At 38.6% G+C, this 26,833-nt stretch overlaps 1 protein-coding gene across 1 annotated transcript in view; it reads left to right on the top strand.

Moving 5' to 3' along the window:
• Nucleotides 1-26,833, top strand: part of b4galnt4a (beta-1,4-N-acetyl-galactosaminyl transferase 4a) — a 217,044-nt gene that overhangs the window by 133,650 nt on the left and 56,561 nt on the right. The window contains exon 7 of the mRNA XM_036151546.1: nucleotides 11,453-11,520. Within this exon, the coding sequence (XP_036007439.1) occupies nucleotides 11,453-11,520 (68 nt within the window). The remainder of the gene's footprint in view (nucleotides 1-11,452; nucleotides 11,521-26,833) is intronic.

The following is a 26,833-nucleotide window of genomic DNA, read 5'->3' as shown; positions in this document are numbered from 1 at the left end:
TTTTCTCAAAACTTGATGGTGTGCCTTATATATGATTCCTGTTGTGCTTACTGACCGATTTTATGTGGTACAATGCTCTTAAAAGTACGACTTTGGTTAGCAATGAAGCCGCTACGCTCAGTGGATATTTGGAGCATTACGGTACACTGTGTCACTACCTGATTGGCCCACTGAGCTGTCTACAAAACTGCCTGACTGTAATGTCGAAACTAGAAGTGCATTCATGTAAGGCATCGTGCCCGGAGTACGCGCTAGCAACAATAAACCCAATAAGTTAATTCAGTATAAAAGTTAAGTTTATTTTGGCCTTATGTTAGAAACAGGGCAGTGTAGTCCCTCCCGACAGAGACAAATAGCTCACCCTCTCAGGGGAGAGCTGTATACGCGGCGGGGCGCACTCTAAAAAGAGAACCAAAAGTAAGTTTATTGAAATGAGTATGTTTTTCCTTGATTTGAGCAGCTAAATAAGACTATTTGCCAGTGGAATGAGTATTTTTACCTCTAAAATAAGATATCCTTCACATGAAATAAGATGATGGAGATATATTGTTCTTAATTTAAGTGCAAAAATCTTATTCCATTGGCAAATATTATTATTTACCTGCTCAAATCAAGGAAAAATTCACAAATTTCAAGAAAATGTTACTTACTTTTAGTTCACTTTTTGCAGTGTTGAGTGATATTACACACTTGGGGAGAATATTTAATGTGCCTTATAATCCGGTGCGCTATATTGTCCAAAAATACGGTAAGAGCAATTTTACACCATAAGAAAAATAATACTGTGCAGTTATTAATAATAACATACTCTGATTTGAAAACAACTTTAACTGTGTAAAGTGATTTAGGGCGTTGGATTCACAGTTCTACTAATTATTCCACTATTTATCAAGGACAGTTTTACATCGTTGGGGTTGAATTTTGACCAACTCTTCTTTGCAGAATTGTTTTATTTTAGCCACATGGAAGGGTTTCTGAGCATTACCAGCATGCTGCAACATCTCTATTGGTCCTGAATTTGAATAGGTCACTCACAAATTTGCTTACTTAGATGTGATAGTGTGCTTTGGATCATTGTTGTGCTTTGCAGCCCCTGTGTGCTAGATCTTAAAGTTACAAACAGATGTTTGGGTGTTCTCCTTCAAGATTTTCTACCAGAAACCACAGCTCATGGTTACATCAGTTTTGCCAATTTTTCCAGGTCCTGAAGAGGTAGCCCCAGGCCATAAAATCAGCAACAGCCACTCCTTGTGGATATTGCCTCTCACCGTGGTTCTCTTGAGTCCCAAAACCTTATGAATGGCTTTGTAACCCTTGCCAGGTGTACAGATGCTAATGAGTTTCTCAACTTTTCTTGAATTACTTTAGATCGGGGCATGGTATATTCCTTTTTTGAGCTTTCCTGGCCTACTTTATATTGTTAGACAAGTTAAATTGAAGTGATTTTATTCTAAAGGTCTTGCATTAGTTAGGCTTGGATGTGTCCACTGAAATTTGCTTGATTACAGTTAATTTATGATTTCCCAAAGGCATGACTTTGGCCCAGCTTAGTTAGGATACCTTTCGTCTTTTAATCAATGAAATGATTATTTGATATGCATTTGTATTTGCTAAGGTTATTGTTGTCTGATATCAACGTTTTTGTGTAACATCCAAATACCTGTGTACAAGCCTTTGTCGACGGTACGCGGCTAACATTGCTCACAGGCTTTCACTAGAATAAGCTCTTGAATTTCTTGAACCTCTGAATGTTGAGTCTTAAAACATTTTTTTTTTGAGTGTATACCTCTGCAAACACATTCACAGTGCAACATTTCAAAGAAACCAGAGCCGTCATGATAAGGGACATTATTATCAGATGTATTATTCAGTTGGAGAGTGACTCATGCCTTTGAATTATGTGTAATTGATTCTATTATATAGATAACAGCAGATCAGACGTAGACAAGTGTTCTTCTACAGTTGTAGTCATAGCTCTTGGTCCTGACCAGTCATGAGCATTTATCATTCAGGAACCGAGGTGTAACGAGCAGCGTGACCTTTTTAGTAATCTTACACCCACTTCATCAAAACTGTGGCTATTACTTACCACCAACACGCTACGCAGAACACAAGAGGCTTAAATCCTGTTTTCCTTTTCCATCTGTCCTCAAGTTGGGCTGTGACTGCAACTGAATGACTGCCAAATTGTTCTGCCACTGCCTTGACTAATTATGTTTTTTTTTTTTAATTGAATGCCCCAGAAAGGTTTAAGAAGGCGAGGATGCATGAGGTTGCACAGAGTTCACACTGCAAACGTGTGTGTATGTGTGTGTGTTTTAAGAGTAGGGTTCCTGCCATAGTGTCATCTGTATTCCAACAGAATGTGAGATGTCAGCGACTTCCATGGGAGCTGAGATTAATTAGCTGGCTGTGACTATTGATGTGACATTTAGCGGCGGAGAAATCTCCTATCTGGTGGCAGATGAGCAGTGGTGTGGCTAGGAATCATTCATTTTGCCCGCTGGCTGACTGACAGGCGTCGGCGGCGTCTCTGTCTTTGGAGACATACTGCGTTTCACAGGTGAAAATTCAAATGTCCACTCCTTTCCCCATCATATGCTGTATGAATGCATGTTTGAGCTCTGGATTGAAAAAGGATTTCCAAGACTAACATATTGTCCTGTTTTTGTTTTTGTTTTGTTTTTTTATTATTTTCTTTTAGAAGGCCTAAAGGTAGTACTACAACAAGGACCTCATGCACAGTATTAAGTTGTGTCCTTGAACATTAACACACTCTGCAAGAATTAATTCAATAGGCTCAAGGATCTACACTCTTAGAAAATCAAAACTGCTGTCCTGTCAATCTTTTCAATGTAGCTTCTTTTATCACAATACCTCACAGCTGTTGATAAAAATGATATGGTTCTAACCCATTTTAACTTTAATTTGTATTATCAGAATGACTATTTTCAAGCTGATGGGGCACATTATGTTAGCGCCATCTATTACATTATTGTCCACAATAAGCCTTATACCTTAAAATGAAAGATTCAATTTGGCACCGTCAGATACATTGCTCCATATATATATATATATATATATATATATATATATATATATATATATATATATATATATATATATATATATATATATATATATATATATATATATATATATATATATATGTGTGTGTATATATATATATATATATATATGTGTATATATATGAATTAGTTTTCATGAGTCATGGCACATGTATTGTCTTCTGATTCAGTTGTCACAGCACTGCCATCCTCGATTCTAACTTGCTATAAATGGAATGTGCTGCTATGAGATATTTATCTGTGACGGGGAGAAAAGATGAGAGCTGAAGCATCTCTGTGACGTTTCCATGGAGACCTCTGTCAGCATTTTGTGTCGAGGTCACGTATCGTCTGTTGAAAATGCCTGATCTCCCAGTGGAGCATCTCAACACATGCTGGTAGAGATGAATTTGTGCCATTGTTACGATGCAGCAGATTTTAAGCAAAAATAAAACAGATTGCGCCTGGGCACCGAAGGGCAAATCTATTATCCTTGGTACTTTTCTACCTGCTTACTTAGAGCCATATTGTTGGTACTGAGTTGTGCATATTAAGACGGTGACTGTAATCATTTCTCAGGTATTATCTATGCACATACAAATGAAGCGAGAGCTTCTAAAGCTTTACTTTTGTCAAAATGTGTCGCCAGCTCCAACACAAAATCAGAGCAGAGATTGAGTGAAATGAAAAGATTCACACTAAGGGGGGAAAAGGTTGTCACTAATTCAGGGGCTGGGATTGCTGTGTTATACTTGGAGAAAGTTACTATAAATGACTATAAATCATACTAAACATTACCCTTTGCTTTGTGCTAATGTGTGGCTGTGGTCTTTTTGTCTCGCTCTTAACATTTACATGAGGAAGTCTAAAGTTTTGGTTCAAACTTGTCTTGCTATTGAAAGACAAAAGAAAGCTGTTCGTTTTTTCCTTATCTGTAGTTTCTGTCCACAGTTGACCCTCTTTGTGCTCTTTGAAGTCTTAACCTAGTCACTTTTTCTCCATAAGGGCTTGAAGCCTATACGTGCTCCACCAGAACAGAGAAATATTTCTCTTTTGCAGGGCTGCAAGAACAAAACTTCATTCGTCTGCTCTTGCAGCCCTGGTCTGGCCTTCGCATAGTTGGTTTTCGACACACGTTCTGAGCAGAACTTATTTCTTGTTCGGTGTCCGTGCAATATTGAGCGATTGATCAGAACGCTGGAGTGGCTGTGGTTACAAAAATTACCAAACGGTCCAGCGGTAGAGACCTATGAGAACTTCCCTCGGACTTCTGCAATTGAGCTTTTACGAAGGGTGAAAAGTCCAAACCAGAAAGAACTTTGCTGTTGTTGTGGACGCCACAGGTAAAAGTAGCAATTTTTCTGTTCTTACGCAGTATGTACCTGTCTTTAGCCTCCACACTAACTGGTCACTCTCTGTCTTGCATGTCCGCGCGTAGCTATAATAATCTGGTTACAGAGGGAATGCTTTCTAGCATTAGAGGTGTGGTTACTCGAGAATTAAGCTGTTCCACAATAAAGGTCCGACATTTAGAATAAAGTTATGTTTACCCTCCATTATGACTTTTACACTATAAATGCACAAGATACGATAAAAAGAGCTGCAGATGCCTGGGGAGGCGGAAATGGAGAAATCCTCAATCCGTAGAAACTCCAGCGGTGTCAGTGGAATATGTTTGAAGAGCTTTGATGTCCATTTATACGGGTCTCGCACCTCAAATATTTTTTTTTTTTTTTTTTGTGTGTGTATCAACATAGCTTTCTAAATGTAGACAGTGTATTTAGAAAGTTGTCTGGAAATGTCAGAATGTGTACTGGTTTGTTCCTTGAATAAATAAGACGGTGTGTACAAATGGCTCTGCAAACAGCTTCTCATGCCACCTTGTGACTTGATGCAGTTAACATTAAATCTGACATTCGTTGGACTGGCGTGCATCACTGGTTATCCTTTTGAGATTTGATTCCCTTCATGTGTCCAGAGGTTGGGTGATCTGGCCCCGGTCTCTTGGTCCCTCAAAGCTGTGATATCTCTCTCACCCAGTTTTAAACAGCAGTGACTGTATTATATCGTTTGGATATTTTTTTTTTAAAACATCTTTGTTTATGTGCTCATACACCAAATCCTGTACATATCCCACAAGTATTTCATAATGTGATATAAAATCTATCTTGCTGAAAACGGATACAAATAGACAAACACCTGCCTAACTGTGGCTTGATGGGGTGAGTAGTTGTATTCACTGCAAAAACGGAACTTGAAATAAGTAAAATGTTCTTAAAATTAGTGTATTTGTCCATGATTTGAGCAGGTAAATGAGATGATTTGCCAATGGAATACGATTTTTGCACTTAAAATAGGAACAACTCATCTCCATCATCTTATTTCAAGTGCAGGATGTCTAATTATCTTATTTTAGATTATTTCCATTGGCAAATAATCTTATTTACCTGCTCAAATCAAGGACAAATACACTAAGTTTAAGAACATTTTACTTATTTTTGGATACATTTTTGCAGTGTTGCAATCAGAAAGTTGTGGGTCCGATTCCAGCTTCTCCTTGTCACATGTCGATGTGCCCCTGGGCCAGGCACTTAACCCTAAGTTGCCTACTGAGCTGCGTATCTGTGTATGAATGTGTGTGCGTTAGAGAGTGAGATGTGGCTCTAGAGTACAGTGCTTTGAGTGGTCAGCATGACTGGAAAACGCTTTATAAGTTCAGTCCATTTACAAAAATCTGAAGATTTTTCTTTTCAGCCATTTAAACTTGTTTCTTCCCTTAGCTTAGGACGACATAATAAAGCTAAACTGCACCAGATACAATGCTTTTGTCAAAACTTTTTTTTTCTTGATGTTTACAACGCTTTATAACTGAATTGGACAAATTGCTCTTAAATAAATTAGGTAGGTTTCTCTGTACTTTTACTTTAGTTTCAGGATTTTATCTAAATATTAACTGACCATTATTTAACTAACCTCAGAGGTTCTCTGATATCTTTATGGGAAGTCCACATTAGAAATATCAAAGCTGCCACAGATCCTTTTATTCCTGTAGGAAAAACAATGGTGTGGAAACGGTAGATGCTCAAAAGATTAAAACTTTAAACATCCATAAGCCCAGCAATCCATCACAGCGACCAGCTTGCCTGTTTCTGCTTTTATTCTTCTCGAGGTACTGAGGACATCACGTCCCATTTGAAATAGGTATGAGCAACCATTGATAATGTACGTTTGAGTTCAATAAAAACAGACAAGAGCACAATTGTGATGGATTACCAGGCCACAGGCTGTTTAAGGTGTCTGCTGGATGATTTCTTCTAAGACTAAAATAAATGGAAAGGCTTGTTTAATGGAGGGGAAAATATTCTAAACTTCACGCTTCATTTGAATTGACTAGATTGTCCTGTATAAGAGAACCATAAAAGGTAAAGCAAATGTCCTTAACATACTTTAATACATCAAGATTTATATAGATATAGATTGTTTTCCAAATCAAATTTATTGTGAGGTGGCCCTATTTAAAGTTTTCTATACTAACCTCAAAGTGGTCTGTTTTACCGCAACCATAGATAGACCTTTCGGGTTTTTTTTAAAGGTCGTTGATATTGTTTAAAAACATGGTGAATTACAGTTCTTTAAATATATATATATATATATATATATATATATATATATATATAGCTGAAGCTTCTTAATGATTCTTTACTTTTTAAAGATGATCAGTGTCCCATGTTCCCCATGTGTTCCAGTTTTCCTGTCATATAATATCATCACAGAAAAGTCCAATTTCTTTTACCAGCTGCACAACTTTAAAAAAATCAAAATAAAACATCCCATTAAAGTCAGGCAGATCTTTATTGATCTTTGTGTGTCAAAAGAATGTAACAAGAAAATAGATGCTTGCCTAAACTTGCCAATATCAATGGACTGTGCAACGACAAGTTTAAAACTAAACCTGCCAACATTTTGACCACCCACAGCCAGCATGACATTATTAGAGGTACAAAAATCTCCAAAGCCCTCTCTTTGAAAATGATAAACAAAAAGTGACATTGTGGGTTCACCAAGGAACCACAACAAACGGTGCTTTGAGATGCCTGCTAGTCCATGTCTTTTCTGTCTGTCATAAAGATAAATTTATGAAGTTTTCTAAACTCCACTCCACAGGGAAGCTAATATGATTTGTGGGCTTTAGTCAAATCAGACCAAGACTGAGCTTTAATAAACAAATACTCTGGAGTAAAATAATTACTTAGTGCAAAAGCATCTAATGTGTACTTTTAAGTTAGCATGGCATCTGTAATGGTGTGGTCTCACAGGACCTTCAAAAAAAAAAGGCTCTGTGAACCTTGTTAGAGTTCCTGGCAGTATGAACAATTTGAAATATCAGAGCAGTTTAATCAAAAATCTTGTAGGCTTTTTTTTTTTTTGTGGGGGAAAAAAACCCTATTTGGTCTATCAGAAGAGTAATGATTCAAAATAAACCATTGAATTAGCAAATACATGGTTAACAAGCATGAAGTCAGACTTCTTCTTTCCTTTAATTTCATTTAATTGACTTAAATATTCTAGAAAACATGTGTTGTGAGCTCAATAGAGAATACCAGAACTATTTATAATCAGGAGAGATTGTTTAAATGGGATTCGCCAAAGATCCCTCTCAATTTTGAAATGTGTGTGGAAAGACAAGCATTCTAATGGCAAAAGTTGTTTTTACAAAGACAACCTAAGATTTGTCTTTCCCAATCTTAGGTTGATGAAACTTGTTTATTAGCTTTCTCATATCCAAAAAGAGGGGGAAATTTGACACACTCATCAAACTTTAGCTCAATATCATTCATTCCTGATGCACTTTTAGTTAAATAAAAGTCACCTGATCGATAGAAAACAAAGCAGTGCATTAACATTTTGCGAGGTTTTGTCAGCATCATGACTGTTCCTGAAAGGGCTAAAATTATACCTGCGCCCTTTTTCTTCCATCCTCACAGACGCTTTCATTAGGCAGTCACCACCACACACTAGCTTGACCTTTATGTAATGCATGTGCGAAAAGGAAGTTTTGCTCAGAGCCTTCCTAACAGGAATGTTATCATGGATAAACCTCCGAAATCCCAGACTGAGGCTAAATCACCAAATCGGAAAACTTGAGCTGGTACATTCTGCTCACCTGCTTCACAGACCCCAGAGACAAAAACTGTATTTTTATGGTTTGAGCATGGCAAACTAAAGCGAAGTAGTCTATTGATTGCAAAGATGGTCAACCCAAGGTAACTGTGATGTACAAAAATAGGACATTTCCCTTGAACCAGAGTTTTATGAACCGTGCTGTAAACGATCATTTGCCACCTGCTTTTTGCGTCTTTGTCACACCTAAATGTATAGGATCAATCAACCTTTAACATAATACAAAGATAACACAAGTAAATGCAAACAGCAGTTTTTAAATTATGATTTTGTTTGTTAGTATATAAATGATTTCCTAATGATGATTTCCTCATGTATGGTCCTATATGAGAAATAAATAAATAAATAAATAAATAAATAAATAAATAAATAAATAAAAGCACCCTAAGCCTGATCTATTGGTTGTTCCACATTTTTCGGCAACATCTGTGATGAACGGTTTGTGATAGCTGTTACATTTTTACATCCCTGTATAGGTATGCGCTGGATATTCATTATGACTAGCCTTAGTATTAAGGTGTTCAGATTATTCATATATTTTCTCCTCCGTTATTCTCATTTGACTCAACAACTTCTCCCATGTGTCTCACCTTATTTCAATGACTTTTGGTTTGCTTAAATTGTGACACCAGGCAGCATTTTTGTCAAAAAGCAGAAGCCTACTTGTTTCCCGTGTCCATCAGGAGGAGCGGCCATATTGAAAAGAAACGCAACGGATGCTTTATGGGTGTGGGAAATTCCAGGATCTAACGTGGTGCTGACAATCATGTCACAAATGTAATATTTCCATCCTTTCCTGCATATCTTTGCATGTCAACTTCGTACAGAAAAGGTTAGATCTGTCAGTATTATAGATTATTTTTACCAAAATGGTAATGTAAATACAGTTCATATAAAATGGGAAACTTAACAATATAACTGTTCAAACTTCCCGTGTTTCATTATTCCAACATGACGTGTGCGGACACTTCAGCCATGTGAGGTCTGCTGCCCATCACGTTTCAACACCCCTGACATCTGATGTCCTCCCCCCTCCTCATATGGGGGTCAAAGATTTGAAACGGAAAACAAAAAAACTTGAAAGTGTACAAGAAAATATCTGAGAGTGAAAAAAAGATTTAAACATGAAAAAAAAACAGAAACTTATTTTTCAAAACATCAAAAAGAACAAAATAAAATCTTTATTCAAACTGAAAGAACCTTTAGTTTAACTTTTTTTATCATAAATAAGATTTTTTTTTCAGATCTCAAGAGCGTTTTTTTTTTTTTTTTTTTCAGTTTCAACTAGCTTTTTTCAGACATACAATAATTATGACCCTTGCTTTGCTCAATAGTCCCTGCTTCTGTGTTTAGACAGGAATATTTATGACTACTGGTGGTGCTGGAATTTACCAAAGCAGCGGCGGGCTGCAGGCTTTAGGGAGACGGCACATAGTGCACATTGTATCTGCCTTCTTTTCTCCAGCCAGCTGTCTTACAGAGAGTCTCAGAGGCTTTAAAAACCGCAAGGGGCCTGGTTAGTTTGGGACAGGCATTGATGCCTGTTTTTTTTTTTTTTTTTTTCCCAGGGTAACTCTTTTCTCTCGCCAGCAAACGACACTGAAACGTGCCGTTGTGTAAACGCCAGCAAGTTGTAGGTGTGACTCACTGTGTGTGCCTCTCTGTTCCCAGAGGGGCTCAGCTTGAGGATAAGCAGCTATTTACAATCTGAAAGCCTGCGGTGATCTGTCCCCGCCACCGGCCACTCTGTCTTCTGACCAGTTCCAGAAGTGTGTCCAGCACAAACAATTGAAAGCATGCCCGCTGTGATCTTAGCTGTATTCTCTCATTATGGATCAGTGGCGGCAGGGGCCCTAATTAGTTGTGTTGGCTTGCTGAGGAAACGAATGGGCACTGATTTGACTCTGCAACCACAAAAGGATTCCCAGCTGCTCTGATGAGCACGCTTCTCAGAGTCCGTATTGGCAGGGAATCCCTCTTCCTCATTTTTCTCACTCTTTATAGCCATTAGTTTTTATATGCATGCTCACTTAAGAACTTGTCTGCTAATTAACTCTGCCCGACATTTTGGGTCATTTGGTCCTTTTTTCCCCCAGATATTCTTGAGTGGTGTTGTGCTGTTAAAAGTAAAGGAGCAAGCAGGGGTCTCTTAATGTTGTTTTCAATTTTCTGTTTCTGTTTCTATTTAAAAATTTAAGTTGTAATTCTGCTTTTTGAACACAGCATTCTGACATGGGCAATGTATTGTAAAATTTTTTGAAAAGGTTTCTTTTCACGTTTGCCCCCATTTTTGTTTTTGTGAGCGTCAAACGTTTGTGTGCATGCATTGTCAATGGGACGTGAAAATGCATTTCAAATGACAAAGGCGGTCAAACTTTCTATTTTGGATAGAACTGGCATTATCCATTCACTTGCTTCTTCAATGAATTTCTGCTTAGAATGTGCTGAAGGGGGAAAAAGAGCACAAATACTTCTGACTTCGTACTTAGTTCTTCCGTGGTGTAGTGGATTAAGACTGTGCTTTAAAGCCAGGGCAGGCACGTGCAGAGGGGGGTGCTAAGGGGGCTTGAGCACCTACCCCTTTTGCTCCATGATCCCAATGTGCCCTTTTGGTCCTTTTTTTTTTTTTTTTATTTAAATTTTTTTTTTATTTGAAACATGTACTGAAATTATTATTGCAGAAAGAAATTACTAATAAAATATTTTACATATGCAAAGTTCTATGTGGAGATTTTCCTTAGCTTTGATTGTATGTCTCACAATTTTGTAATTTATCATTGTTCATTAACCTCTGAAAGCTATGTGACTGTTAATATTCTGTCCTAAAATGCGATTAGATGTGCCCTTTTTTTTTTGGAGTACCTGCCCCTTTAGTGGTCTCTGCACGGCCCTGAGCCAGGGGGCCTGGGTTTAAACCCCAGTTGCAACCGGAAGGGCATCTGGTGTAAAAACTCTGTCAAGTTTGCTTGTACAGGTTATAATGATTTGCCGTGGTGATCCTGAATAAGGGAGCAGCAATAAGTGGAGGAGTCCAAGTTAATTTTGAAAAATAATAAAAGAAAAACAGGAGGACTGTGAATTTTGTCTGATTTATCAATCCTGTGCAAAAACATTTTTAATACTGTTTTAAAACCCTGCTTGCTCCCTCCCACCTCCTTTTCCCCTCACACCCTGACCTGTGCTTCCTCTCTTATTTGTTGCAGCTGGGTACAGAGTGGACTGCTCCAGGCGAGTTCACCAAGTTCAGGTCCCAGTCCTCCAAATCTGTGCAGTAAGTACCTGTGACAACTCCCATGTATCCTAATAGCACATTTATTTCTCTCCAGTACAGAGCTAAAAAAGAGGGCATGAATACAGTTCTGCACTGGTGCAGCTCCTAGAACAGCTTTGAAGAGTCTTTCTAGCACTCTGTACCAAAGATAATCTGTTTTCATTCAGTCTGTTGCTTCTTTTATAGCCAAGTGAAGTTCGTTGCCTCTGAAGGCTTTTACTGCCCACATTCATGAGTAAATGGATGGCTCGTGTGTCCACTAAACGCCGGTAAACAGGCCTCATCTGTGTACATGTAATCTGATGCAGCAGATGGTTGTTGTTGTTTTTTATTCAGAACCGATGTAAATGTCTGGACAAGCACACGGTTTTTAAAATTATACTTAGAAAATAATTGAAAGACCTGTTCTACAGAACCGATTGATTTGAGCACATTTTTTACTAGCAAGATTACCAAAACCCCTTTCAAGAGACAAACCTTTGCTGTAACTACCGAAGACATGCAAAATCCTATTTTTCACCAGTTTAAATCTATCCAATACATTTCCAAAAATTGTGCTTTTACAATAAATTGAGCTGCATCTGGCGATCAAATTCACATACCCTGATCACAGACTGGGATGAAAATCATGAAGTACAGCTGGCAAGGGGTTGTCCACTGCACATCATGAGCTGATGTGTCTCCTAAGGCTGACTAATATAAAGGTCCAGTGTAGACCCTTTTGGTAAATATAAAGAAACTACAGAGAGCGTTCATGAAGAGGCTGAACACCTGAGGTCAGGATAATTAATTAACCACTGTGTTGATAAATGAAGAAAGAAGAGCGTAAAGAGAGCTGCGTTGACTCGTAACGGCTGAGATGGCTTATTTTCTGTAAATGTAAGATGAGAAAGCATCAACCTATCTCTTTCAGAGATTTGTTCTCACTAATTGCCATGGTTGAGCTTGAATAACATACATCCACTAATGCGACCACTGGTCTTCTGCCAGTTTCAATAAAACGTATATGATTGTGTGGGAGTGGCATAAATAACAATATTAGATATTCAAGAATTAGACCATGTTGACAGTTTGCCATAGCAGACCTGGTGGCATTCTTTACAGGACACATTCTATGCAAGCTGTTCTATACTATTACTCTTAGACTCATCAATTTTATTTTCCTCCTTTTAGCTTCAAAAACAGCCATTGGTGTTGTATTTAGTTAGTATTAACGCAGTTCATGTTAAAATATGTTTGGCTCCTATGCAGTTAAACTCTCTTTTTCATAGCACTTCAGTGCATGGCACCAGACTGAAGTTGACAGCTATGAAAGTAAACGAGGGATAGTTCAACCATCAAAGGAAATTCTGTTTTAAATGTAGCTGTATTTCAGCCTGTAAAACTGCATGAGGAAGATTTTATGAAGATCTTTTTTTTTTGACCTCACTGCAAGCTGAAGGAAATGGCATGAGTTCCAGCTTCCCGGGGCTAACGCAAAGTAAGTTACCGTGTAGTGTGCTTTATGCATTCTTCAGACTGGACCATTAGCATATTCGCCAAGCTTCTGATTATAATTGGCAGCACAGGCAAAATAATAATACAAGTCTGCCTGGAACCGTTGGACAGACATCTATTTTAGATTGTTAAGACAGCCATAAACCGGCTATCATCATCTCATTATATGTCTGGTTTTGTACTGCTACTGTTCCTGTTATGGCAAAGAAACAATCTAGTTGTGATTTATTCATGACTTGACCCCCCCTTACCACCTGTTTACGCTCAAACGATTTATGTAGCATTCAACCGTTTGGATAACTAAACAAAATGCAGGTATAGAGAGCCTGAATGGACGGGACTTAAATTACTAGCTGACACTTATGGCAGCCAAGAAAGTTCTCCACAGCAATGAATATTTTGTACAGTGATATTGCAATAACGCTAACTTTGCAACATATTGCAGCACTTGCGCTTATAGTCAGACTGTTTTTAGATATTGTTAGGGGCGACAGTGGCACAGGAGTCAGAAGTCTGTCTTGTAACCGTAGCTAGTTCGAGCCCTGCCTCCAACCGTCTCAATTGTTGTGTCCTTGGGCAAGACACACCATCCGATTTGCCTGCTGCCGGTGGTCAGAGGGCCCAGTGGCACCGATTGTACTGCAGCCCCGCTTCTGTCAGTCTGCCCCAGGGCAGCTGTGGCTACAATGTAGCTCACCACCGTCGGTGTGTGAATATGTAAATGAATTGGTGAGTGACTGAATGTACTGTAAAGCGCCTTGGTGTCCTCAGAACTTGATAAAGTGCTACATAAGTACAGGCAATTTCTCATTTACCATTTACCTTGTTCACCGTGTTTTCCTTCTATGTTCAATCAGTCATTCTACAAAACGATTGGCTTTTGCCTCCTACCTTCCAGCTGCTTTGAATAAGTTATACACTCTCACCTGTTACCACTTCCGTAAGCATTCTTCCCAGTATCCTCTCACCTTCATTCACTTCTCACTAGATTTGCCTATTGATACTTGTCATGTTACAGTGCTCCAAGTAAGTCTTGTTTTTCATGTTTAGCCTTGAAAGTTTGGATTCCTTTTGCTTTTTTTCCCCCAAAGTTGAAGACTTTGGGGGAAAACTCTGTCAACTCTGTTAATTCTATCCATATCTATTGTGCCAGTCTTCTGCCTGCTTTTGGGTCCTCCACCAACGTGTCTTTGGGTTCCGACATTAATGTAATTTACTGAAAAACAAGCTGCAGGACACTATTTTATATTTTACAGCAACATACAGTACACAAACATGCTTCATGATTTATAGATTAAAAATATCGGAAGCAGTTTGAATGAGACAAATAGAGCAAGGAAAGGTATAATGTTATTAGATCTAAAATATGCCATGCTACTAAAAAACTGATAAATGACAACCTAGGAGTAAGAAAATCCTAAGTCAGATGAGCATAGCTTCCTCATCGTTCTGTATCATGTATGTATGATAACATTCTATTGTTGTAGAGGGACTATGCCTTTACATTCCTTAAGGATCTTAATTCCACCAAAACATCTTACATCAGTTTGCACTTCAGATCATAATAGCTTTAAAAAGTAATAGATGTATTGGCTCTATGTGCAGCTTACCCTTTCGGGTGTTCTTTGGGTCACTCAGTAGTTGAGCAGCATACACGGAGGCTTAGTTAACTTCATTTTAAATATGGAATCAGGTTTCTTAAATTTTACTGACTTACTGTTAATCGATTTGACTATAGTTTCAGATTAGAGTTACAGTTTATAGTAGACATTAAGACATTCGGAATATATATATATAGATCTTTAAGGAAATAAAAATGGTATGTACATGTACTGTATGTAGAGTAAATTTTAATGTAAAAAAGGAGCATGTGATCATGCAAACATCCTTATTTTGTTTCATAACAGTGTGGTTGACTACTCAGGCTTTTAAGGTGTTTATTGTGTTCAGCAGAGAGAAGGCCTGGAGAAATAAGTTGTGTATGTGGTGGCTTGTTTATGCAAATGGCACGCTGTAGTGCCGACTTGAAGGTAAAAGACAATTTTGGGTCTGCAGAGATGTTAGCTGCCCTTTTGCTGAACTTAGACCTGTACGAGTCTTAGATAGAGTGAGGGTCAGTTCTGATGACCCTTTCTGCAGACCTAATTGTTCACTTCAGAACAAAACTTATGTTTGTCTGTGTTATAAGGCAAGGCAAATTTATTTGTAGAGCAGATTTCAGCACAGAGACAAGTGCTTTACATGATTAAAATATAGGTAAATAAAACAGAATAAAAGCAAGTAAGAATAAAATGTAGAAAAAAATAGAACATGGGAGAATAGAAACAAATATTAAAAACAGTTGGACTACAAAGTTGAACTAATGATATTTCAGTAAAACAGTTTAATTAGAACAGTCGAAGGCAATCCTAAACAAATATATAGCTTTATCCACTTACTGTTGCTTACTGTCTGTGTGGGAAATAATGTATTTATAATTTTAAATGCAACTAAGTGCATGTGTCTTCACATTATTGTTCAGATGTTAAATACGCACACCATATTTTAAAATGAGATTCCAAGTTATCACACACCAGTTATAAGTATATCTTGCACTTCACCGTGGAGCATCTTACCCAATTCCCTTCACTTGCTTTGTTTTGGGGAGATATGCACTCAAAATGACAAATGTTCTGGTTAATTGCCATAGAAAAATATCTACCTTAATCTTCACGGAATATAATTAGAATCAGCAACTTTGGGGAGCAAAACAGAGGAAGATGTCATCGGATCATAATGCATCACCGGCTGTTCGCAGCAGGAATAATAAAGTCATTACTCACATTTTATTACCTGGTAATCTCAGATATTTGTAAATCTGATATATGAAGAAGCAATTGCCCAACCTGTAATGATGTTGGTCTTTTCAGAATATTACAAGCTATTTTGCGGTAGGAGACCATTGTGAAAATTATTAGTCACGAGGGTGCAGCTAGCCCTTATCAACATGAGGCTCAGGTGTAATTTGCTACTAGAGAATGGGTTTAGGGCCAATTGAGCCTATTTACAGACTCCCCAGTTCTGTTCTTTGCAAAACCTTAATCAAAGCTACAATTTAACAGAGCGCTCATACTGTGCATAGTTATTACCATACTGCTCCCTACCTGGATAAAATGAAATAAAGGTAGAGTAAAATGAATGGAGCTGTGGAAACCTAACGGCCTTCAGAGATGTAACTGAACAAGAAAAAGGAAGAAGGAAACAACAGACTTGTTAGGAAGCTAGTAACCTTTGCGTTTTCACACTTAGGACTGAAGTTATTTAAAGGTCTCAGTTCATTAGCCCCACAAGGCAGATAGTTGTGGACTTGGGTAAGCGGTGGCTACTATTTTCTGCAGGGCTGAATCATTTCAATTCACTTCATATATTTACCGCCAATACAAAACACATGTCGTCCCATGGCACTTGACAAAAAAGCCATTTCAAGTGAATCATATTCATAATCGTATTCTCAGCGGGGGAAAAAAAATTGCTCTTCTTGAGGGGTCCGCTTTAAACACCATATCTGCACTGTGGAGGTCTGCATTCAAATGTCATAGTTTAATATGTGAGGACCCTAATGAAGTAAGGAGTTTGGAAGGGGGGCAGAGTTGTGCAGCAAATTAACGGGTCTAAAAGGAACTGAAAAAGGAAAAATACCTGCTTCTGGTGAGAGAAAAAATCCCACAAAAACCGCAAGCATACAGTAAGCATGTATCTGATACAACTGGTGATAACAATCATCCAAACTAATCAAAAATAATTTATGAGCTACACTGACAAACAAGGAGGATCTGGCAATTAAACCAAGGAGGCATTTAAACCAGGTGTATGTGGTGGATGAGCAATGAGCTGAATCAGCACACGGGAAAGACATGGTTTGGACAGCATTTAATTTAATCCTTTAGTTTTGGCACGCACAGTTTGCATCCCAGATTTTTGGGTGCTTAGAAAAAATATTTTATTAATCCCAAAAGGGAGATTATTTGTGCCCAATAACTGGAGAGGATAATAATAAGAATTCCTGTATTGTCTTGCAACGGGGGAAATTTGGGTGGGACAGTGACAAACACACAGGCAGTTGCACACGGCAGACAAGAAGAACTGAGAACACTAAACAGAACATGAACTAAGACATAGATAATCACCAAAATCAACACCAAATCATGTTTTGATCACATGAAGAAAAACCAAAAGCTGCTGTAAGAGCTGCAGGCTATTGATCTGTAGGTCCTAACAGTAAAAAACCAAAAAAGATGCTGTACCTGAATTAAATCTTTTTTCCATCACCGTGCACTAATTAGATCATATATTTTTACATAATCTATCCATCTCCCTCTTTTTTCACTACCTAGATATAGGCTAATTTTAAAAAAGAAGGATCTAAACCTCCCCTTTACACCCATAACCAAAATAATCTAAAAGAATAGGAGGGAAAGTTGGGTTAACATGAACTTGCTGTGATACAACCTTTAAATGTGATGTTAGCTAACATGCCGAAACTACAGTCTACTTTTATTACGTGTTAGTTTTATCATCCCTGTGGATCATGGGAGGCTGTTTTAATAGATGGAATGGACGGAAATTTCGGTTCGTTACACGTTAGGGAGATCTGGTGGCTTTCCACACCACCTGGCTGTCACCACCTGGAGGTAATGACTCACACCATTAGAGTCTGTGTGTCTGTGAAGAGGGTAATGGTCCTGCGTCTGTTCTGAATCTAAATTTTTGTCATTACAGCTGAAGGATGGAAGGTACTTTCACACAGGTCTCCAATCAGTCTCTATTATCTCAAGCTGTTTGTGTAAATATATATATATATATATATATATATATATATATATATATATATATATATATATATATATATATATATATATATATATATATATATATATATATCCCCTACTTGACTGCTTTATTTTATAAACATTAAATGCATATGCAGATTTATTCAAAAACATTTATTTCCCTGATTTTGGTGTATCATAATAGCCTGATATACATGCAAGAAACTGTTGGAAAACAACAAACCTATGTTTTCATTTTTACACACAATTCAGCATCTGGATTCAATACCCTAAATTTTAGAAGTGGCCCTATGTTATTTATTTTGAATGTAACGCTTTTCACTTCCTTTTCTTTGAAGTCACTCATGGGACCAACACCTTTTGGAGGGAAATGTAGATATGTACTGCTAAGGGATCCTGCAGCCTTCCCATCCCAGAGTGGATCCCTGTAGGATGTTCTTGGTGTGTCCTGGCGTCCCGTTCCAGCTATCCTAATCAGTAGCTTAAATCACTGCAGATGGATCCTTCCAACAGACAAAACCTTTAAATTATGAAATTATCATCAAAATTATTAATGCATTCTTAGAAAAGTAATTTTACCGGATGATGAAATATTAATGCCTTCAATTTTGAGGGCTATAACTCTGTTAATTGAAATTCAAGTTGTGAAGGAATTACACAGAATTGAATCAAAGCGAGAGCACCAAAGAGCTGTTTTTGAAGCCAACAGACTCTCCGGTGATGACTTTTAAAAATGTATCGCTCTCAAAGTGCTCCTTTTTGTCGCCGCCTGTGCTCATATCTGTGACGTGATAGGTTGGCAGTGCCTGCCAGGTGCTGTCACAACAACCTGATGAGTGACAGTAATGTTGTCAGGTGAGGAACCCAGATAACCCCCGTCAACCGTATCTCCTCTTTCTGAAACAGCTAACAGAGCCTCTGGCTGTGTAGACAACACCGGAAGATTGACATTTTCTTAAGTTCAACAAACTCAAGTGCTCTGAGCTGCATACTGAGCCGGTCCGGAGCTGTGCTTGATATGACGCGTCTTAGAACTTTTAGAGCAGCTTACTCTGGGATTTGACTGTCAAGGAGTTGAAGATTGCCCTGGAAGTAATATTGTTTGAACAATATGGAAAACTAATGAGCACTACACTTGGCAACACATTAAGTGTCATGGTGATAGGAGTTGACAAAGTTAAACGTTTATTCAGGATAACAAGTCACAGTGCTCCTTAGAGGTTAAGTTTAAGGAATGCAAACACATACCAATGAGAAATGTACATACGCTTTTCTTGGGCATGCATTGTTAAAATTGGTAGACCTCAATTACATAAGTGTGTTTCATGGCCCTATTAAGCATTTTTCATATACAATATTGAATAGTCTTGAGATAAGGGCTGTTCTGAAGACTAATTTTAGCCAGCCTTATCCACACTAAAACAAGTTTTGATGTGTGTTTGGGATCTGATGGAACACTTAATTGTGTCCAGATACTACATTTTGGATCTAAAATGTTACCCTCAGATGACAGAAGATTGATTAGAATGAGCAAGAAAATTCCAGTACCCATCAAGGTTCAAGCCTTCAATAAACTAGGAGATGTTAAAATCCAGGGTTTCACATGTGCAAGGTCAACATGGACTTAGAAGGAAGAAACTATCAAACCGAAGGGGAGATCTAACAGATATTAATACCCAATGGACAACAAACAGAACACAAAAATAAACTAAGAAATGCAAAGGAATGAAGTAATAACGAAAGACCTTAGGGTAATTTACCCCCCAAATTAACAATTTTTGCCAATAAACTGTTAACATGGCTGTCTTATGGTGCTGTCTACACATTCTGGCATTGTTGCACATTTCAGACCTCCCTAGCATTTTTCTTCATAAAAGCGGCTAACAACAAATCTAGCGCCTTTTTATGTGTTATTTGCGAACTTACGTGAAAGAACCAATCGTGAGCTGTAACTCTGCTTACTCTCCATGACTCAATATGGTAAATGGTTAATGGCTTGTATTTGTATAGTGCTTTATCATGTCCAACGACCTCAAAGTGATTTACACTACAGTCAGAAATTCACCCATTTACACCTGGTGGTGAGCTACAGCTGCCCTGGCTGACAAAGGCAGCAGGCAATGAGGACCCAAGGACACAACGACTGGGATTGAGCCGGCAACCCGGCATTTACAGGGCAAACTCCCTGAATCTTGTGCCACTGTCGCCTCATATAGCAAATAAAGCTAATTGCTGCTCCCCCTCCCCTATCCTGAACACACTGCAGCTTCCACCAGCCCTCACCACTTCCCGCTTTTACATGGTGGTGAATTACATATTAAAGAACATAAATGACAGGAGAATAAAGAAACCAGAAAAACCATAACACCCCAGGATCATGATCATTTCTGCCCATATCTATTGAATATAAACGTCCCACATGCTCTGTATATTTCAAGAGTCAAACACCACATTACCAAGGATGTTATCCAGCAATTAGCAAGACAATTTATCATTAATACCTAATGCATTTGTATTTCCTCTCACAAAGTGCAGAGAAGGATGTTCACATCCAGTCCTTTTTACAGCTTTTAAAATCTGACACAATCTCTTCTATTCATGTGCAGACATTTAGAGAATAGTTCTTTTTTCCTTCTCCTGGTTATTACTGTACCTCGTTTCCTGGCTACTCTGAGGAAAGCCGTGTGGAGAACGTCCTGTTATTTCACCGTGGGATCGCTGTATCTATAATTGAATCACTTAAACACTCCTGGCTATCATAGCTGGTGAGAAGCAAAAAGAAAAGATAGTGCTTTTCCAGCTGACATCATAGGCATCCAGATTCAGCGTGGAGACAAGCTGAATGCTGCACCTGCTCTCAGCACCTGCACTATCTGATTGGATCCATTTGGTGTGCGCGTGTGTGTTTGTTTTCGGTGTGCATACAGATCCTTGACTGGGTTTGCGTATGAATACCACTCTTAGAGTTACCTTCTTCCCAAATAAGATACTTAGAAGGAAAAGTTGTCATTTATTTTTTTCTTTTGCCAGCAAGCTGGAATCACTTCTCAGTCCTGTTTTCTTCCCTAGGGCTTTTTAGTCCACCATCTGTTTGTTTGAGTGATGGAAGCCTGCAAGGATACAAATTTTGGACTGTGTGTGCTTGTGTGTGTGTGTTTGTTTGTTTGTGTGTATGTCCGCCTCTGTGTTGGAGTGTCTTGTGGATTATGCCTAATCGGAATGCTTTTGGGGTTTAAATGCACATCTCTGGAGCTGTGAAGAACCGCGATTTCACAGTAGACATCTGATTGGCAGTAAAGCCTGAGTGCAACTACACTGCAACACAGCGCCGGTTGCAGTCAAACGTGATTAGACACAGTAATGATGACAGGGGGTCAGGTTAGTCTGACGGAGAGCAGAAAGTATGCTGTGAGTGGCTTGGAAGAGGATATATAAGCCTTTTTTGAAGGGGATCAAGTAAATATCCAGGATATGCTTATTGGTCTGTAATAAGAGAAGATAAGCTGTTAGTCACTCATGCAGACAAAACATGGATGACAAATCTGAGCTGTTATGTAACATATTTTCTAAAGAAATCTTATCACGGCAAACAAATTGAATTGCACTTGTCAGATGATCTGAACTTGCATAGCTTTCTAGAATTAGCAGTTTGGCAGCAAAATTCACAGTTACTGCGTCTGTAAATGTCGAATTGTCACTTCCTAAAAGTACCAGTCTGACATTTCTAACTCTGTTACAATTAGATGACCATGCACAGGTCAGACAGTGATCAGGTTTCTATATACTCCCACACTTTCTGTCTGAAACTATATAAGTGTATAAGTACAGCACTATGAGTTCCTTCCAAGCACTTAAGGACAGATGTGCTCCTCAGTGCATGGCAGCCATTCATTTACATGAACAGTCAGTAGTATAAGGGCAATGTGAGTATGCATAAAGACACAGGAAGCTTTGACAGGGACAAGGAAATCATGATTGCGATTATTACATTTAGGAAATGGATAAAAACTCCATCCTCTCAGCTTGTGACATAAAAACAGACAATTGTTTAAAAGACAAATACAATAAGGGGCCAGTATTAAGGGGCTATTAACATGTTACAGAGCCATGCTGAGGGATCACTTCTCTTAGTCAGGGTTAGAGAAGCTCGTCAGATTTGATTGGAAGATGGATCAAGCTAAATAGAATCATAGAAAACACTGAGGCTAGGGCAGGACAGCAACCCAAACATGCTACCAGAGCTGCAATGGAATGGTTTACATTGAAGCCTATTCATGTGAGAGAAGGGCCTAGTCAGTTTCCAGACCTAAAGCCAATTGAGATCCTGTGGCAAGGCTTAAACATTTCTGTTCATATATCCCCTAAATACAGCCTACTTTCCAACAGAGCTGCAGGCAGAGAAAAGCATGTAACCCCCAGTTTTTCTAATCTGCCTCCTTCATTCACGACACAATGTTCCCTTAAGCTAAATCTGGTGCATACTGTGTTTTTACCATAGACCTGGAAATTTCAGCATCGGTAAACAATCTAAAGTATTTTTTTTTTACTGAGAGGCTGTTTACTTGTGTTCTGGAGTTACTGTATCGCTCAAATAAAACAGTAAATTTACACAATGAACATTCCTCTTCATTGGCCAATCTTCTGACATTTGATCGAGGACAGTCTCGATGCATAGACTCTGTTGCTTTTTTTTATGCAGGTTATCTTCCATATCTTAGTTTTATTTTAAATCCTCAACACATTTGATAGAAAAAAAAATCTCTTTCCGCAAAGCCCTTTTTACTGGAAAATGGCAAAAGATTGGCTGTGTAGATTCTCAGTGGTTCAAGCTGATAACCTAAATGCTTAAATGGAATGCAACTCATTTTCTCCTCTTGATATTCAAAGATGCTTCATCCCTTGCCTGAAGACTTATTTGTTAGAAAAGACTGATGAAGAGACCTTTTGCTCATAAGCTGGCAAAGTTATGACATGAATTGGCCATTGGGTTTGCTGCAAGCTGGTCTTAAATCATAGGAACAAAAGGCCATAAATGCTGGCTAAGTAGGTAATCTACTTAGAGTTGAAAAACTGACCGTTTTTCTGCAGTGAAAGGTTTTCTTGTTTATCCCTAAAGTAAAACTGTAGTGCCTTTCAAAAGTATTCCCACATCTTAATCCTTCATATGTTGTCATGTTACAGCCACAAACTACATTGTATTTCATTAGGAGTGTTTTGGGGGTATGTCTACCAGCTTTGTTCACCTGAATGGTAAGTGGCTTGTACTTGCATAGCGCTTTAACTAGTCTGACGACCTCCTAAGCGCTTCACACTACAGTTTAGTCATACACCCATTCACACACAAATTCACACGCTGATGGTGGTGAGCTATGTTGGTAGCCACAGCTGCCCTGGGGTAGACTGACAGAGGCGAGACTGCCATGCACCGGCACCACCAGGCCCTCTGACCACCGCCAGCAGATGAACATTTTTGTCCATTCTTTGGGAAAAGGCAAGCTTAGTCAAATTGGAATTTTCAATTGTTGCCTCTGATCCTCAGTTGGATTTATGTCTTTCTAACACATACAAATTTTTTGATCCAAACCAGGGTTTTCCAACCCAAGTCCTCTAGGTTTACTGTCCTGCAACTTTTAGATGCATCCCTGCTCCAACAAACCTATTCCAATGGCTGAGTTAACTCATCAACAATGCACTTATCAGAGAAATGGCATTCTAATTCGTCCAGTTGGCGTTCATTTCGTTGACAAGGTTTTAGTCTTTGACTTTTATTTGTCATTGAAAAAATGTATTTCCGTGATGCTGTCCTTTGGTAGGAGCTGTGATTTTCCTTGACTTTGTATAAGGAGGCTCAGGGGAGGACTCGGTTAGGACTTATTTAGTAGCTGCATCAATTGCGACCATCTGGCTTTCTAGTAGTTCTGTGGTACTGCTGGTAGATGGCGCCACATCTGTTTATGTCAGCTCATTGCGCCCTTTGCTGGGGTTTTAATTGGGCTCAAAATGGACTATCAGAACACAATCTGGACGGACGGTTGGAGTATATTGCCTTATTTTATCATAATCAACTGGATTTTGGTCTAGGCATGTAATGTGAAAGTTGCAGGACAGAAGCTCTCAAAGACTGAAGTTGGGATTCATCTCATTTCGATTCAATAAAAAAGGCTTAATTAATCCTAAAGGGAAATTAAATTCATGTTAAAGGGGTTTATTCAACGACTTATCGTAGACACTGATGGCTGCAGGCAGGAAGGTTCTCCGGTCTCTTACAGCAGATCTGGAGAGTCCTCTGACTAAAAACATACTGCTGCTGTTGTGTCGGTCTGACGAAGAGGATGCTCAGGGTTATCCACAATCTTCTTCATTTTATGAAGAATCATCCATGCAGTTTTGCAACCCCTGATGTAAGTCACCCCATGTTAGCTCCGGCTGTAGGTTTAGGGTAATTTTTCTGGCGGCAGGGTTAAAAACTCTGCCCCAGTCTCTAACTGGTGTTGTTTGAAGCTTGCTCTAAACTCAGCTGCATCCATTTTCCCATCAACTGTGACCAGTTTCCAGGTCCCTAAAAGATAAAGGCCTCCCCACTGCATGATGCTGCCACCACGATGGTTCACCGTTGGGATGTCGGCAACAAGGTTAAATACAGCGCTGTTAAATACATATAATATAAATTTAGGTCACATCTGATCTTGGTCTTTCTGAAGCTGTATGTTCACTAATATTTTTTTAAAAAGAACCTCTGAGGCCTTCAAGAAACAGCAGTAACTCTTGTGAAATTAAATCAGATGCAAATGTACGCTATTGGGTAATTAGGGGACTTCTGACAGCATCTGGTTACACTGGATTTTATTTTGGGGGTATTAAAGTAAAGGGGGATGAATACAAACTGCCACACTTTCAAGATTTTTACTGTAAGAGTAAGAAATAACTCTTACAGTAATTTTCCCTTCCATCTGACAATCATACTTCACTTTGCGTTGGTCTATATTAATCAAAATCCCAAAGAAAAACATTCAAGCTTGTAGTTGTACCATGAGAAAATCTGAAGGAGATAAAGGGATATGTAGTTTGACCGCTTTGATGTTCTTTTCAAATCTACCAGTACTGGACATGTACGGCATTGTAAGCACACACTGTTCTTTTCAATTCACAATATTTAGACAGAAAGCAGGAGAAATGCAGAAGAAAAGGTTGAAATACAAGCAGCTAAAATTACCAAAGCCAATAACGCTGTGACATTTACATGCGATGCTTACATATAAGGGAATTGGATGTGGTCGATTCAGAAAAGGTAGACTGTGTGAAAACTGCGGAAGAGAAGTGGCCGGCGCGACACAGAGGAACAGTGGGAGAGAACAGGGGATGATGAGGGCGAATGGAGGAAATGGAAGAAAGAGGATTTATTGAGGCTGCAGGGAAGAGCGGTGGGATCTCTCGCTGATGGATTAGAGAAATGCATGGGAAATGGAGTAAAGGGGGGGGGGGTGAAGGGAAAAAAAGCTTTTTGTCCTCCTCGGGGCAGCTCCAGACTCTAGTATCATTAGTGTAGTTGAGAGAAGCGTTTTCGCTGAGAACAAGTTTTTATTTAAAGTCCACCTGTGGGCATTGGCGATAAAGAAATCAGGCAAAAGAAAGAAAAACAGAATGTAGACATAGACAGGGACAAGGTGACATTCTGGATAAGGGACCGACTTTAAAAGTGGGCTGTGGACTTTTCTAACCATCAGTTGGCAGATAGAAAGGACTAGCATGAGAAGATGATAGCAGAAGTATTAGCAAAGGCAGAAAGAACACCCTTATAACCAGGTTTTTAAAAAACGGCAGGTGAGTGAGTGTGCATCTGTCTGTCGGTTAGCGGCTTCTCTTTGCCTCAGGTTCTTTTTTTAAAGTGCTTGTAAAAGGGGTTTTTATACCAACATGAGAAAAACTGCCTTCTCCACATCTCTCGCCAAAATAAAAATTTCATGCCTCAACCGAAGCAGACTTTCAGGCTGCGGTGATATTCTCTGGTATACAGCTTGACTCTCACAGAACCGTCTTGTGTTATCCATCCTAGTCAAATCCCTTTGTCCGTCTCTATCTGTTGGGCACACAGTGAGGGGAGACTGGAAACAAAGAGTCCAATTAGTCAAGCAATTAGACTCTTGTTTTGTATCCTTCCTTCATCCTTTGAGTCGCATGCCGCCTTCTTCTCTTCCGTCGCTCATTTGCCCTTCACTTGCTCTTTCATGTTTTATAGTCTCTTTTCACGCAGAAAATTCCACACAAAATCACATCTTAGGCTTATTTGCTGTTATCTGATTTTCTTCTTCCTAAGAAAGTCGTCCGTTCACTATTTTTGCCTTCATCTTTCTTTCCACACATTTTTTTGTCTCTTTATCTCCTTCTTTGGGAATCTGCGTCGTCCCTCTAACTATCCACCACTCACAAACTCATTTAGTCTCACTTGATATAGAGAGTATAAAACACTGTCTAAACTGCCAATATAACGAGCTGCACATTTGCTTTTATTTTTGTATTATTAACTATTGAAATAAGGTATTGCTGTGTCATATATATGAATATTTCCAAAAAGCTTGTTCTAGCCATAAATTGATGTTTCCAGTATTTCCTACACCACAAACTCACAGCTAAAATCTGTCCCCTTCATAGCACAACAACCAATCAAATTGTAGTATTCATGTTCAGAACTGTAGTTAGTATTGTTTAAAATGTCTCTAATTTAGGACATTAATATCTTTAACATTAATAAAACATCAAGTTAGTGTTGGAATAACATTAGCTTACTTTCTGAGAACACTGATCACAGAGCTGCGCCCATTGCCAACATTTTCCACTGAATCTATCGAAACTGAAATCCATATCCCTCTGTTGGATTATTCATGTTAAAAACAGAAAACATCAAACGTAAGCTTCCTGGAGTTTCTGTTTTGTCTTTGCCTTTGAAAACTAATCTTTTTTTTTTTAATAAGAAGCTGACCGGTTACATC

The sequence above is a fragment of the Fundulus heteroclitus genome, chromosome 2 (genome assembly GCF_011125445.2).
Source record: "Fundulus heteroclitus isolate FHET01 chromosome 2, MU-UCD_Fhet_4.1, whole genome shotgun sequence".
Lineage (NCBI taxonomy): Eukaryota > Metazoa > Chordata > Actinopteri > Cyprinodontiformes > Fundulidae > Fundulus > Fundulus heteroclitus.
This window is presented reverse-complemented; position numbering and strand designations above follow the sequence as displayed.